Here is a 14597-nt window from a genome sequence, read left to right as displayed (position 1 = left end):
GGAAAGGATAGCAGGAGAGGGGGAGGAGGACAGGATAGGAGGAGAGGAGGAGAGGAGGAGAGGAGAGGAGGAGAGGAGGAGAGGAGGAGAGGAGAGGAGGAGAGGAGAGGAGAGGAGAGGAGAGGAGGAGAGGAGGAGAGGAGAGGAGGAGGAGAGGAGGAGGAGAGGGGGAGAGGGGGAGGAGAGGAGGAGGAGAGGAGGAGGAGAGGGGGAGGAGGAGAGGACGAGAGGAGGAGGAGGAGAGGACGAGAGGAGGAGGAGAGGTAGGAGGAGGAGAGGACGAGAGGAGGAGGAGAGGGGGAGAGGGGGAGGAGAGGAGGAGGAGAGGAGGAGGAGAGGGGGAGGAGGAGAGGACGAGAGGAGGAGGAGAGGTAGGAGGAGGAGAGGACGAGAGGAGGAGGAGAGGTAGGAGGAGGAGAGGACGAGAGGAGGAGGAGAGGGGGAGAGGGGGAGGAGAGGAGGAGGAGAGGAGGAGGAGAGGAGGAGGAGGAGAGGACGAGAGGAGGAGAGGTAGGAGGAGGAGAGGACGAGAGGAGGAGGAGAGGGGGAGAGGGGGAGGAGAGGAGGAGGAGAGGGGGAGGAGGAGAGGAGGAGAGGTAGGAGGAGGAGAGGACGAGAGGAGGAGGAGAGGTAGGAGGAGGAGAGGACGAGAGGAGGAGGAGAGGGGGAGGAGAGGAGGAGGAGAGGAGGAGGAGAGGGGGAGGAGAGGAGGAGGAGAGGAGGAGGAGAGGAGGAGGAGAGGGGGAGGAGGGGAGGAGGAGAGGACGAGAGGAGGAGAGGTAGGAGGAGGAGAGGAGGAGGAGAGGGGGAGGAGGAGGAGAGGACGAGAGGAGGACGAGAGGACGAGAGGAGGAGGAGGAGAGGAGGAGAGGACGAGAGGAGGAGGAGAGGTAGGAGGAGGAGGAGGAGAAGAGGAGAGGAGGAGGAGGAGAGGAGGAGAGGACGAGAGGAGGAGGAGAGGTAGGAGGAGGAGGAGGAGAAGAGGAGAGGAGGGGGGGGGGATGATATAGGGTCTTCCCCTGAAACGCTGTATTCATATATGTCAATCTTTAAATCATCACGGTTTCACTTTTAATTAAAAAAATAAAAACAGTGATTAATACCAAACGATTAGTTAACATTAGTTACATGTGTGAGCTTAGTTTGGCTGCGTTAGGGGGGATGTGAAGGGGGGACGGGGGACGCTGTCAGGTAAGTCCTGCTGCCCTCAATGCATGCTGGGATACCATCTCGTCACTGTGAATATAAATGCAAACAGCAAACAGAACAGTTGGTAATTTTGCAACAGTACAATCGTTGGTCCTCCCCTCCGTTTGTAGCCCCTCCCCATGTCCATAGCCCCTCCCCATGTCCATAGCCCCGCCCCATGTCCATAGCCCCTCCCCATGTCCATAGCCCCTCCCCATGTCCATAGCCCCGCCCCATGTCCATAGCCCCTCCCCATGTCCATAGCCCCTCCCCATGTCCATAGCCCCTCCCCATGTCCATAGCCCCGCCCCATGTCCATAGCCCCTCCCCATGTCCATAGCCCCTCCCCATGTCCATAGCCCCGCCCCATGTCCATAGCCCCGCCCCATGTCCATAGCCCCTCCCCTCTCTTTCTGAGGGGCCATCAATTTTGTTTTTAGCCCCTCCCCACCCATATGCATGGCACCCTTCCCCTCTTTACGTTAACCGTCCTCCCTGTCTGTAGCACACCACCTATGTATGGGGCCCCTCCCCCTTATATGTAGCTCCTCCCCACTCTGTGAGTATAAATACCAGTAGCTCTTCAGATTCAGAAACACAGAAATACTTTGACTGCAGGATGCTGCCACTGTGAGTACAACAGATTTGTTGTTGTTTATGATGTTTATAATGTTCTTTATGTTGTTTCTGATAATGTTCATAATCTAAGCAATAATTACATTATTGATCATTGATTATTGTATTGATGACGTCATATCTGTGATTGATCCGCTCTATCATCACAGGAAGCTGTGGATGGTTTGGGCCGTAGTTTTTCTGGTGGTTTCCGTGTCAGCAGCTCCTTTGGAGGGTAAAAAGAAAACTTACAGATAAGTTTCAGGCTTCTGTTTGATTTGATGCTTTAGTCGAAGGTGTTGGTGGTAAAAGAGTTTTGTGTTTGGATTCCAGAGAAGGAGCAGGAGGAGGTGGAGGTGGAGGTGGAGGCCACAGAGGCGGGGGAGCTGTCTGAGGAGGAGGAGGGTAAGTGTGCTGTTTTATTTTCAAAGAACTGCTTTCAGTCACAAATAATGCTAACATGCTAGCTAAAAGCTAATCAGCAAGATTAGTTAATTAGTGATTAACAGTAAAGATTTTGTTTTAATTGAATTTCATTACTTTAGTTTGATTACATTAGTTTGTTTTCATTAATTGAATTTCATCAGTTTTGTGTCATTAGTTTGGTTTATTTTGTGCTGGTTGAAATTAATTCATCCAGTTTGATTAATGTGTAGATTTTAAACATGAAGTTTCTCAATCATTTGACCATTAAATTAAATATTTGGGACAATGGGCTCACTTACAGCACAGATTGCTACCAGCCAACCAATCAAACAAACAACCAGTCCATCCATCCATCATCTATCGCTCGCTGTATTTTGGCATTTGTCTCGGGGTTTGATGACCTTGGATCATCAAGACAACAAGAAACACAAAGTGTTTAATGAAAATGGATGACACTTACATTTGGACTGAAGTGTGTTCACTGTTTTTGCTGTCTGATGTTAGTGACAGTGATACATATAAACCCACTGTCTTTGAATACCCTAATAATGGAGGGGGGAACGAGACTAAATACACATCAGGTAACACGACTACTGATAAAAGATTTATTAATCAATAATACATAATGTATTATCCTAAAACATTTAAAACTGTTTAAAACACCCTTACAGAAGAATGTTTCTTCCTTTCCAGATGATGATGACTCCAAGAGTCAGGATAAGATTGATGAGGGTGAGAGGCTAAAACACACTGTGACCTTTGATCTTAAACATACACTTACATAAACACAAACTTCATTTTATCAAAACTAAACACACTTTTAAACAAATTGAGGTTGCAGTTTAGTCTGTGTATGGGTGACATTGTTGATATGCTGAAGAGTCATGTTAATACAGTGAACTGTCATTGTGGTGAGTCATGTTAATACACTGCAGAGTCATGGTGCAGAATCATGTTGATACACTGGAGAGTCACTGTGCTGAGACATGTTAATACAGTAAACAGTCACTGTGCTGAGTCATGTTAATAGACTGCAGTCATATTAAAACACTGCAGAGTCACTGTGCTGAGTCATGTTAATACACTGCAGAATCATTGAGCAGAGTCATGTTAATACACTACAGAGTCATAGTGCAGAATCATGTTGATACACTGCAGAATCACTTTGCTGAGTCATATTAAAACACTACAGAGTCACTGTGCTGAGTCATGTTAATACACAGCAGAGTCATGTTAATAAACTACAGAGTCATAGTGCAGAATCATGTTGATACACTGCAGTCACTGTGCTGAGTCATGTTAATACACTACAGAGTCATAATGCAGAGTCATGTGAATACATTGCAGAGCCATGTTAATACATTGCAGAGTCACTGTGCTGAGTCATGTTAAATCACTGCAGAGTCACTGTGCTGAGTCATGTAAATACATTACAGAGTCATAATGCAGAGTCATGTGAATACATTGCAGAGCCATGTTAATACATTGCAGAGTCACTGTGCTGAGTCATGTTAAATCACTGCAGAGTCACTGTGCTGAGTCATGTAAATACACTGCAGAGTCATATTAAAACACTGCAGAGTCACTGTGCTGAGTCATGTAAATACACTGCAGAGTCATATTAAAACACTGCAGAGTCACTGTGCTGAGTCATGTTAATACACAGCAGAGTCATATTAAAACACTGCAGAGTCACTGTGCTGAGTCATGTTAATACACAGCAGAGTCATATTAAAACACTGCAGAGTCACTGTGCTGAGTCATGTTAATACACTGCAGAGTCATATTAAAACACTGCAGAGTCACTGTGCTGAGTCATGTTAATACACTGCAGAGTCATATTAAAACACTGCAGAGTCACTGTGCTGAGTCATGTAAATACACTGCAGAGTCATATTAAAACACTACAGAGTCACTGTGCTGAGTCATGTTAATACACTGCAGAGTCATATTAAAACACTACAGAGTCACTGTGCTGAGTCATGTTAATACACAGCAGAGTCATGTTAATACACTACAGAGTCATAGTGCAGAATCATGTTGATACACTGCAGTCACTGTGCTGAGTCATGTTAATACATTACAGAGTCATGATGCAGAGTCATGTGAATACATTGCAGAGCCATGTTAATACACTGAAAACAATACAGTAGAATTAAATGATACCAGGCATAAACACTATGTGCACTTTTACTTGTGTAAAGGCCCGTCAGATTAAAAACACACAGTGGGTATATTAATAACTCTATTTCAGTATAATCACAGAGTAAGAGCAAATGTTCGGTGATACTTGTAAACATAAAGTGTTCCCTTGTGACACATAATTTTTTTTTTTTTTTAAATTCTGGTTTATTTAAACACAAGTGTAAACTTATGTTACGGTGAATGTTTCTGTCAGTCCTTGAACAAGTTTCCTCTGAAAACAAACATTTGATTCATTATGAACACCTTACACTCGTCCTTCCAGCAGGACTCGTTGGCATGCAGCAGACCATCGCCACAGTGTCTGCGTCCGGAGATTCAGGTAAGTGATCAGGTTTTACCTCCTGAGAAGTTGGTTTGTTCCCTTTCAGTCTCAAGTTTAATCTGGATTTAATTGGGAGCCAGGATATCCAGGATTTATCAGATTAGTTCCTTTCCCCTTCTTAAATTTGTCAAGCATCCTTTAATGCATGTTGGGTCGGTACAATGGCTACAGCGCCACCAGCTGGACCTGGTACAGCATGATGTTTTATAGCCAAAATGATTGTCCCAGATCATATCTCTGTCTGGGCTTAATGTCAAAGTTATTTGTTGACATGAAGTAAAACAGATCATTTGAGGAAGGCATGTATTAAATTCCAGCTTCCAGTGGTCTTTTGACAGTAGGAGGAAGAAATGATGGATCAGCAGGAGGAGGAACAATGGATGTGACACTAGAAAGTTCTTCAGGAGGGGGAACAAACTATGGAATTGCAGAAGCAGGAACAAACCATGGAACAGTTGGAAGTTCTTCAGGTGGGGGAACGAACGATGGAACGACAGGAGGAAGAACAAACCATGAAACAGTAGGAAGTTCTTCAGGTGGTGAAACAAATGATGGTACAGCAGAAGGAAGAACAAATGATGGAACAGCAAGAGGAACAAATGATGGAACAGCAGGAGCTTCTGCAGGTGAAAAAGAAATAATGATCAGGCTTCTGTATCAACAAATTCTGACAACATGAATTGAAGCTGTGAAAGTTAAATTAAAAATATTGTCTAAGAAGGTTTAAAAGAATAGGTTTATTCATATCAGGTCATCCTGCAATTTCACAAAAACAGTTATGTACACTTTTTTATAAAATGTAAGAGTAGAGCTTACTCAATATTTACACAGACTAACATCCATCCACCATGAGACAGAGGCTAGGACCACACTCACTGGAGAATGGACATCTGCTGAGACTCAGTGGAAGTTCATGTTTTAGTCTAAGCCTATTTGCAGTATAACAAGGATGTTGACTGCATGTAGCAGTCTAAACCTATAGCAGCTTAACTATGAGATAGAGTTCATGTTGCAGTTTAAACCTATAACAGTATAAACAGGAAGTAGAGTTCATGTTGCAGTTTAAACCTATAACAGTATAAACAGGAAGTAGAGTTCATGTTGCAGTTTAAACCTATAACAGTATAAACAGGAAGTAGAGTTCATGTTACAGTTTAAACCTATAACAGTATAAACAGGAAGTAGAGTTCATGTTACAGTTTAAACCTATAACAGTATAAACAGGAAGTAGAGTTCATGTTACAGTTTAAACCTATAACAGTATAAACAGGAAGTAGAGTTCATGTTACAGTTTAAACCTATAACAGTATAAACAGGAAGTAGAGTTCATGTTGCAGTTTAAACCTATAAAAGTATAAACAGGAAGTAGAGTTCATGTTACAGTTTAAACCTATAACAGTATAAACAGGAAGTAGAGTTCATGTTGCAGTTTAAACCTATAACAGTATAAACAGGAAGTAGAGTTCATGTTGCAGTTTAAACCTATAACAGTATAAACAGGAAGTAGAGTTCATGTTGCAGTTTAAACCTATAACAGTATAAACAGGAAGTAGAGTTCATGTTGCAGTTTAAACCTATAACAGTATAAACAGGAAGTAGAGTTCATGTTACAGTTTAAACCTATAACAGTACAAACAGGAAGTAGAGTTCATGTTACAGTTTAAACCTATAACAGTATAAACAGGAAGTAGAGTTCATGTTGCAGTTTAAACCTATAACAGTATAAACAGGAAGTAGAGTTCATGTTGCAGTTTAAACCTATAACAGTATAAACAGGAAGTAGAGTTCATGTTGCAGTTTAAACCTATAACAGTATAAACAGGAAGTAGAGTTCATGTTACAGTTTAAACCTATAACAGTATAAACAGGAAGTAGAGTTCATGTTGCAGTTTAAACCTATAACAGTATAAACAGGAAGTAGAGTTCATGTTGCAGTTTAAACCTATAACAGTATAAACAGGAAGTAGAGTTCATGTTGCAGTTTAAACCTATAACAGTATAAACAGGAAGTAGAGTTCATGTTACAGTTTAAACCTATAACAGTACAAACAGGAAGTAGAGTTCATGTTACAGTTTAAACCTATAACAGTATAAACAGGAAGTAGAGTTCATGTTGCAGTTTAAACCTATAACAGTATAAACAGGAAGTAGAGTTCATGTTGCAGTTTAAACCTATAACAGTATAAACAGGAAGTAGAGTTCATGTTGCAGTTTAAACCTATAACAGTATAAACAGGAAGTAGAGTTCATGTTACAGTTTAAACCTATAACAGTATAAACAGGAAGTAGAGTTCATGTTACAGTTTAAATCTATAACAGTATAAACAGGAAGTAGAGTTCATGTTACAGTTTAAACCTATAACAGTATAAACAGGAAGTAGAGTTCATGTTACAGTTTAAACCTATAACAGTATAAACAGGAAGTAGAGTTCATGTTACAGTTTAAACCTATAACAGTATAAACAGGAAGTAGAGTTCATGTTACAGTTTAAACCTATAACAGTATAAACAGGAAGTAGAGTTCATGTTGCAGTTTAAACCTATAACAGTATAAACAGGAAGTAGAGTTCATGTTACAGTTTAAACCTATAACAGTATAAACAGGAAGTAGAGTTCATGTTGCAGTTTAAACCTATAACAGTATAAACAGGAAGTAGAGTTCATGTTACAGTTTAAACCTATAACAGTATAAACAGGAAGTAGAGTTCATGTTACAGTTTAAACCTATAACAGTATAAACAGGAAGTAGAGTTCATGTTACAGTTTAAACCTATAACAGTATAAACAGGAAGTAGAGTTCATGTTACAGTTTAAACCTATAACAGTATAAACAGGAAGTAGAGTTCATGTTGCAGTTTAAACCTATAACAGTATAAACAGGAAGTAGAGTTCATGTTACAGTTTAAACCTATAACAGTATAAACAGGAAGTAGAGTTCATGTTGCAGTTTAAACCTATAACAGTATAAACAGGAAGTAGAGTTCATGTTACAGTTTAAACCTATAACAGTATAAACAGGAAGTAGAGTTCATGTTGCAGTTTAAACCTATAACAGTATAAACAGGAGATGGAGTATAAATATGTCATGGAGTATTTGCTGCAGTTCAAGCCTATGGAAGTATAAATAAGGTATGCTAATCAAAGTGTTAACACAATACTACTGTACTACAATTGTGAGATGCAAATAACATTCCTATCTTAAATCCATCAGTAATAAATGAATCATTTTTGTCTTCAGGATCGGATGGAGTAGACTCAGAGTCTAACAGTAAATATGAAAAATGATCACGCACTTATAAACAAACACATATAACAGTTAAAGGACCATTAGCGGTGATTATTGATTACCTTGTGTTTGATTCAGGCAACGGACAGAAACTGCTGAATGGTGGAGGAGGAGGAGCTGAAAGTTCAACAGGTGAGCTGTGGGGGGTGGGACTAAAGGATTGTTACTGAATGTGATGAGAGACATGTAACTAAAGGAAATGATCCTCAGTCAATTTTATTGTATATCTGTTAACTTCTTTCTCTCATGCTCTGCCAGGTGTTTTGGGTTCATTGGGGGGCGGACTTTCTCACCTGGATTATACAGGTGAGTGTCCAGGTGAGGTCTGACTGCCATTCTTGTGGTTATTTATAAGTCTATTTATGAGTCTAATTCTTAACAGCCTTTATTAAGAGACAGGACCAGTGATAGAGTTTTATCCAGAGTGTGGGGAATAATAGGCAGAAAAGGATTCCAACATGGGCTGCCCGCTGTACATACACATAAATAACTCTGTTCTTACCAAGTTTTATCAAATGGTTCTTTGATTAGAAAATAAAATGCCACCCAAAGAGTGTAAAGATACAGGAGGTAAAAAGATCATTAAAGAACTTTTAAAATTTTTCTGAAAAAGGAAGTTTGAAGAAATGTGTTTGAGGGTAACCCTAACCCAAAACTAAATGTTCATATTTGTCTTTATTGAGCTATAAAAAAAGTGTTGCGACATCCAGAGTTTAATATCTTTGAGGGTGTGGGTTAAAAGATGAGATCTGTACGGCTTCTGAAACAGAAGGGAATAAAGAGCTGTGTGTCTTCTGCATATGCATGATGGAAGACAACATGATTTAAATAACCTGTCTTGTAAATGGAAAACAATAAGGGTTAGGGTTGAACCGGAGAACCATCTGACCAGTCGACCGTCTAACCATAGAACCATCAGACCAAAGAACCATTGGACCGGAGAACCATTGGTCCAGTTGACCATCAGAACATTGAACCATCGGACTATTCGACCACTGGACCAGTCAATCATCAGAACATAGAACCATCGGATTATTGGACCTAAGAACATAATAATAATAATAATAATAATAATTTACACTTTATTAATCCCACGAGGGGAAATTCAGTTTTTACACTCTGTCTAACACACACACAGGCCGAGATACACACTCATGCACAAACAGGGTTCTAGTGACATGCATTAATGGAGAGGTCTCAGAGTGAGGGGGGCTGCCCACAGCGAGCGCTCCAGAGCAGTTTTGGGGTTCGGTGCCTTGCTCAGGGGCACCTCGGCAGTGCTCAGGAAATGGACTGGCACCTCTCCAGTTACCAGACCAGTTTCTGGACTTGGTCCGTGCCGGGACTTGAACCGGCGACCCTCCGGTTCCCAACCCAAGTCCCTACAGACTGAGCTACTGCCGCCCCAATTGACTATCAGACCAGTTGACTATCAGGCATAGAACCATCGGCCCAGTGGACCATCATACCAGTGGACCATTGGACCAGTCAACTTTTGGAACATTCAACCATCAGACCATAGAACCATTGGGCCAGTTGACCATTGGACCAGTCGAGTCTCTGACCATAGAACCATCGTACTATTTGACCATCAGACCAGTCGATTGTAGGACCATAGAACCATTGGATCAGTCAACTCTCGGACCAAAGAACCATCGGACCAGTCGATCATTGGAACAGTCAACTATCGGACCAGTTGACCATCAGAACATAGAATCATTGGACCATTGGACCATCAGACCAGTCAACTATCGGACCACTGGACCAGTTGACCATTGGAACAGGTGAATATCGGCCCATCAGACCAGACCATTTGACCATCGGACCAGTTGACTCTCTGACCATAGAACTATCACATCATTCAACCATCGGACGGTTTGACTATTGGACAATAAAACAATCGGACCTGTCAACTCTCAGACCATAGAACCATTGGACCAGTCAAACCATAGGACCATCGGACCAGTTGGATGTCGGACCATAGAACCATAAGACCAGTCAACTGTTGGACCATCAAACCATCGTACCAGTTAAACATTGGACTAGTTGACCATAAGAACATAGAATCATCGGACTATGAGACCACTGGACTATCGGACCATTGGACCAGTCGACTATCAGACCAGTTGACTATCAGACCTGTTGACCATCAGAACATAGAATCCTCGAACTATCGGACCATCAGACCAGTCGACTATTGGATCAGTTGACCATCGGACCAGTCAACTCTCTGACCATAGAACCATCGTATCAGTTGACCATTGGACCAATTGACTATCAAACCATCGGACAAGTCGACCATCGGACAATTTGACAATTGAACCATTGGTTCATTCGACCATCTGACCATTTCCCTCACAAGTCCATCCATAAACTTCAACTGGTCTAGAACTCTGCAGCTCGCATCATCTCCAGATCCCCCTCAATCACATCCCTCCTGTCCTTCAGCAGCTTCATCGGCTCCTGGTTAAATTTAGCTTCAACTTCAAAATTCTGCTCCTTCAATTCACCGTACTACCTTCACGCCTGTCCACCATGGGATCCAGAGCCTTCAGTCTATCTGCCCCCCCCCCCCCCTGGAACTCCCTCCCACCTCAAATCTGTAATATCGACTCTCTCTCTATCTTTAAATCCCATCTCAAAACACATCTTTTTAAACTGGCATATTCTGTTCGATCATTCCCTTCTTCTCTCCCCAGTCTCATAAATCCACTACATCCTGAATTTTTTGGTTATAATATATTTTTTTTTCTTTTTGAAAGGCGTCTCTAAATAAAATGCATTATTATTATTATTATTATTATTACTATTATTATATCTGCAGCTTTTCGATTGTCAGCAATAATAATAATAATAATTTATGCACTCTGACCTTTCACCTTGTTGGACTAATCAGGACTTTCCATTTACTGGTCTTAGGGTAATGTATCCAATGACAGCCTAAGTATAAACAGGAAGTCCTTTTTCTACTCTCCGTGGTTGTCATCACACATCACATAGATGTCAACTTTCATCTAGAAAAAGAGGCCAAGAGAGAACAAAGTACATAAAACTATGAACATAAACCTGGGGGGGGCGCGGGGGGGTGCTAAGCATTAATAATCAGTCAGAAAGATCAGATAAAGTCTGCTCTCTCGGGGGCAACAAAAATGATCCAATTGTTCCAGATCCTGTAGAATGACGAGTTATTCCAATCCAATCCTCAACAGAAGGCTGAACTGGGCTTAACCCCCCCCCCCCCCCCCCCCTGTGATTGTTTTCTTGCTCCCCAACAAGACTAAGTGCAGCAACTTTATCTCACTCATGTGTTCCAAAAAAGAGACACAACCCAGATACAGAACCGTTTCTACTATTTTTAAACATTAATGAGTTTTTTTCTCCAACAGGAAATTTTGACTCATCAGGTCACGACTTCCTGTTGAGCCTGATAGGTGAGTCTCAAAAGTTCTGAGGAAGAATCAGTGCTTCATCTCTTGTTGCCTTCAATGCCTCCTTTGATGTTTACATCAGTGTCTCCTCTCCTGTCTCCTTCAGTGTTCCCTTTTACTGTCTCCTTCAGTGTTCCCTTTTACTGTCTCCTTCAGTGTCTCCTTTACTGTCTCCTTCAGTGTCTCCTTTACTGTCTCCTTCAGTGTTCCCTTTTACTGTCTCCTTCAGTGTCTCCTTTACTGTCTCCTTCAGTGTCTCCTTTACTGTCTCCTTCAGTGTTCCCTTTTACTGTCTCCTTCACTGTCTTCTTCAATGCTTAGTCTCCTGCCTCCTTCAGTGTCTCCTTTACTGTCTCCTTCACTGTCTCCTTCACTGTCTTCTTCAATGCTTAGTCTCCTGCCTCCTTCAGTGTCTCCTTTACTGTCTCCTTCACTGTCTCCTTCACTGTCTTCTTCAATGCTTAGTCTCCTGCCTCCTTCAGTGTCTCCTTTACTGTCTCCTTCACTGTCTTCTTCACTGTCTTCTTCAATGCTTAGTCTCCTGCCTCCTTCAGTGTCTCCTTCACTGTCTCCTTCACTGTCTTCTTCAATGCTTAGTCTCCTGTCTCCTTCAGTGTCTCCTTTACTGTCTCCTTCACTGTCTCCTTCACTGTCTTCTTCAATGCTTAGTCTCCTGCCTCCTTCAGTGTCTCCTTTACTGTCTCCTTCAGTGTTCCCTTTTACTATCTCCTTCACTGTCTCCTTTACTGTCTTCTTCAATGCTTAGTCTCCTGCCTCCTTCAGTGTCTCCTTTACTGTCTCCTTCACTGTCTTCTTCACTGTCTTCTTCAATGCTTAGTCTCCTGCCTCCTTCAGTGTCTCCTTCACTGTCTCCTTCACTGTCTTCTTCAATGCTTAGTCTCCTGTCTCCTTCAGTGTCTCCTTTACTGTCTCCTTCACTGTCTCCTTCACTGTCTTCTTCAATGCTTAGTCTCCTGCCTCCTTCAGTGTCTCCTTTACTGTCTCCTTCAGTGTTCCCTTTTACTATCTCCTTCACTGTCTCCTTTACTGTCTTCTTCAATGCTTAGTCTCCTGTCTCCTTCACTGTCTCCTTTACTGTCTTCTTCAATGCTTAGTCTCCTGTCTCCTTCACTGTCTCCTTTACTGTCTTCTTCAATGCCTCCTCTCCTGTCTCCTTCACTGTCTCCTTTACTGTCTTCTTCAATGCTTACTCTGCTGTTTCCCTCAGTGTCTCCTTTATTGTCTCCTTCATTGCCTCCTTCCTTTTTGGTTGTAATAGGTGGAGGTGATCCATTCGGACCTGATGTTCACATCAACCTCACAGGTATAATTTCAGATCTTCTCTACATCATCATTACAGGTGTGATCAGTACAGTCTATACATCTCCCCTCCACCACGCAGTAAAAGTAGCTCTCCTTATCAACTTGTAAAGGTTAATTTAAAGAAATGTTTTCTCACAGGTGACTTAACTCCTCCCACTCTGTTGGATTCTACAGGTGATATGTTTTTTTTGTATTTTAAGGTTAAATTGCACCTCTCTGCTGCAGATAATGTGACATGTCCACTGATCAGACGTCACCTAAGTTTGTCTTTTAAAATGTTTATTACATTTCACACTGACAGAAACAGTCAGACAGTGACCTCTAGTGGCTGTAGTTATTATCTATCTATTAGCGTCATACTTCTATTACATCATTTTGCCAATGTTATGTCTGTCGAATATGGTACAATGTACAGTGTAACATATTGTGATGTCTCAAATTTAAAAGCGGAAGTCTTATGGAATGCTGTTTTTATTCCCTCAATATTCTGTTCTAGTGATCAGTTCAGGTGTGACAGCTGCTCCGTCTGCACATCTAAACAGTGGTTCAAGTGTAGACTTACCTGCAGGTACAAACCACGCCCACAATTTTCATGTGACCTGATTCAATAGTTGAACTGAATATTATTACATTTAATGTTAGTATATCAATGTTGTTTTTATAATGATACACTGCTCAAAAAAATAAAGGGAACACTTAAACAACAGAATGTAATTTGAAGTCAATCACACCTTTGTGAAATCAAAGTGTCCACTTAAGAAGCAGCACTGACTGACAGTCAATGTCACATGCTGCTGTGCAAATGGAACAGACCACAGGTGGAAATTATAGGCGATCAGCCAGACCCCCCAATAAAGGATTGGTTCTGCTGAGCCCAGACCACTTCTCAGTTCTGATGCTTTCATGATGTTTAGGTCACTGTTGAATGCTAGCGGTGCTTCACTCTGCTGCTAGCATGAGACGGAGTCTACGACACACACGAGGGGCTCAGCTAGCTCATCCAGGATGCACATCAGAGTGAGCTGTGTCTGTCAGCGTAGTGTCCAGAGCATGGAGGCTACCAGGAGACAGGCCAGGACATCAGGAGACAGGCCAGGACATCAGGAGACAGGCCAGGACATCAGGAGACAGGCCAGGACATCAGGAGACAGGCCAGGACATCAGGAGACAGGCCAGGACATCAGGAGACAGGCCAGGACATCAGGTGACGTGGAGGAGGGCAACAACCCAGCAGCAGGACCGCTACCTCTGCCTTTGAGCAAGGAGGAACAGGAGGAGTCCTGCAACATGACCTCCAGCAGGCCACACGTGTGTCTGCTCAAACGGTCAGAAACAGACTCCATGAGGGTGGTGTGAGGACGTCCACGGGGAGGGGGGGGGGGGGGGGGTGTTTACAGCCCAACACCGTGCAGGACGAGAACACCAAGGTCGGTAAATTGTCCACTGGCACCCTGAGCAGGTTCACACTGAGCACATGTGACACACGTGGAGAACCTTCTGCTGCCTGCAACATCCTGCAGAATCACCGGGTTGGTGGGTCAGTAATGGTGTGGGGGGGCATTTCTTTGGGGGGGCCAAAGAATGCCATTAGGTACCCAGAGGAGATCCTTAGACCCCTTGTGAGACCATGTGCTGGTGCGGTTGGTCCTGGGTTTCTCCTAATGCGAGACAATGCTGGACCTCATGTGTCTGCAGTGACTCAGCAGTTCCTGTAAGATGAAGGCATTGATGCTGTGGACCGACCCGCCCGTTCCCCAGACATCATGTCTCCATCCACCAACGCCACCATGCACCACAGACTGTC

The 14597-nt window shown here is 42.7% G+C and overlaps 1 protein-coding gene across 1 annotated transcript in view; it reads left to right on the top strand.

Moving 5' to 3' along the window:
* The first annotated feature begins 1784 nt into the window (after nt 1–1784).
* Nucleotides 1785–14597, top strand: part of LOC306839924 (uncharacterized protein) — a 21283-nt gene continuing 8470 nt past the window's right edge. The window contains exons 1-13 of the mRNA XM_079368875.1: nt 1785–1818; nt 1974–2038; nt 2137–2208; nt 2923–2961; nt 4697–4753; nt 5074–5382; nt 7995–8024; nt 8121–8174; nt 8301–8348; nt 11429–11473; nt 12750–12794; nt 12932–12967; nt 13290–13361. Of these exons, the coding sequence (XP_079225001.1) occupies nt 1808–1818; nt 1974–2038; nt 2137–2208; nt 2923–2961; nt 4697–4753; nt 5074–5382; nt 7995–8024; nt 8121–8174; nt 8301–8348; nt 11429–11473; nt 12750–12794; nt 12932–12967; nt 13290–13361 (883 nt within the window). The 5' untranslated portion in view covers nt 1785–1807. The remainder of the gene's footprint in view (nt 1819–1973; nt 2039–2136; nt 2209–2922; nt 2962–4696; nt 4754–5073; nt 5383–7994; nt 8025–8120; nt 8175–8300; nt 8349–11428; nt 11474–12749; nt 12795–12931; nt 12968–13289; nt 13362–14597) is intronic.

The sequence above is a fragment of the Symphodus melops genome, assembly GCF_947650265.1.
Source record: "Symphodus melops genome assembly, chromosome: 18".
Classification (NCBI taxonomy): domain Eukaryota; kingdom Metazoa; phylum Chordata; class Actinopteri; order Labriformes; family Labridae; genus Symphodus; species Symphodus melops.
Note: the sequence above shows the minus strand (reverse complement) of the source record. Positions and strands in the feature narration are given on the sequence as shown.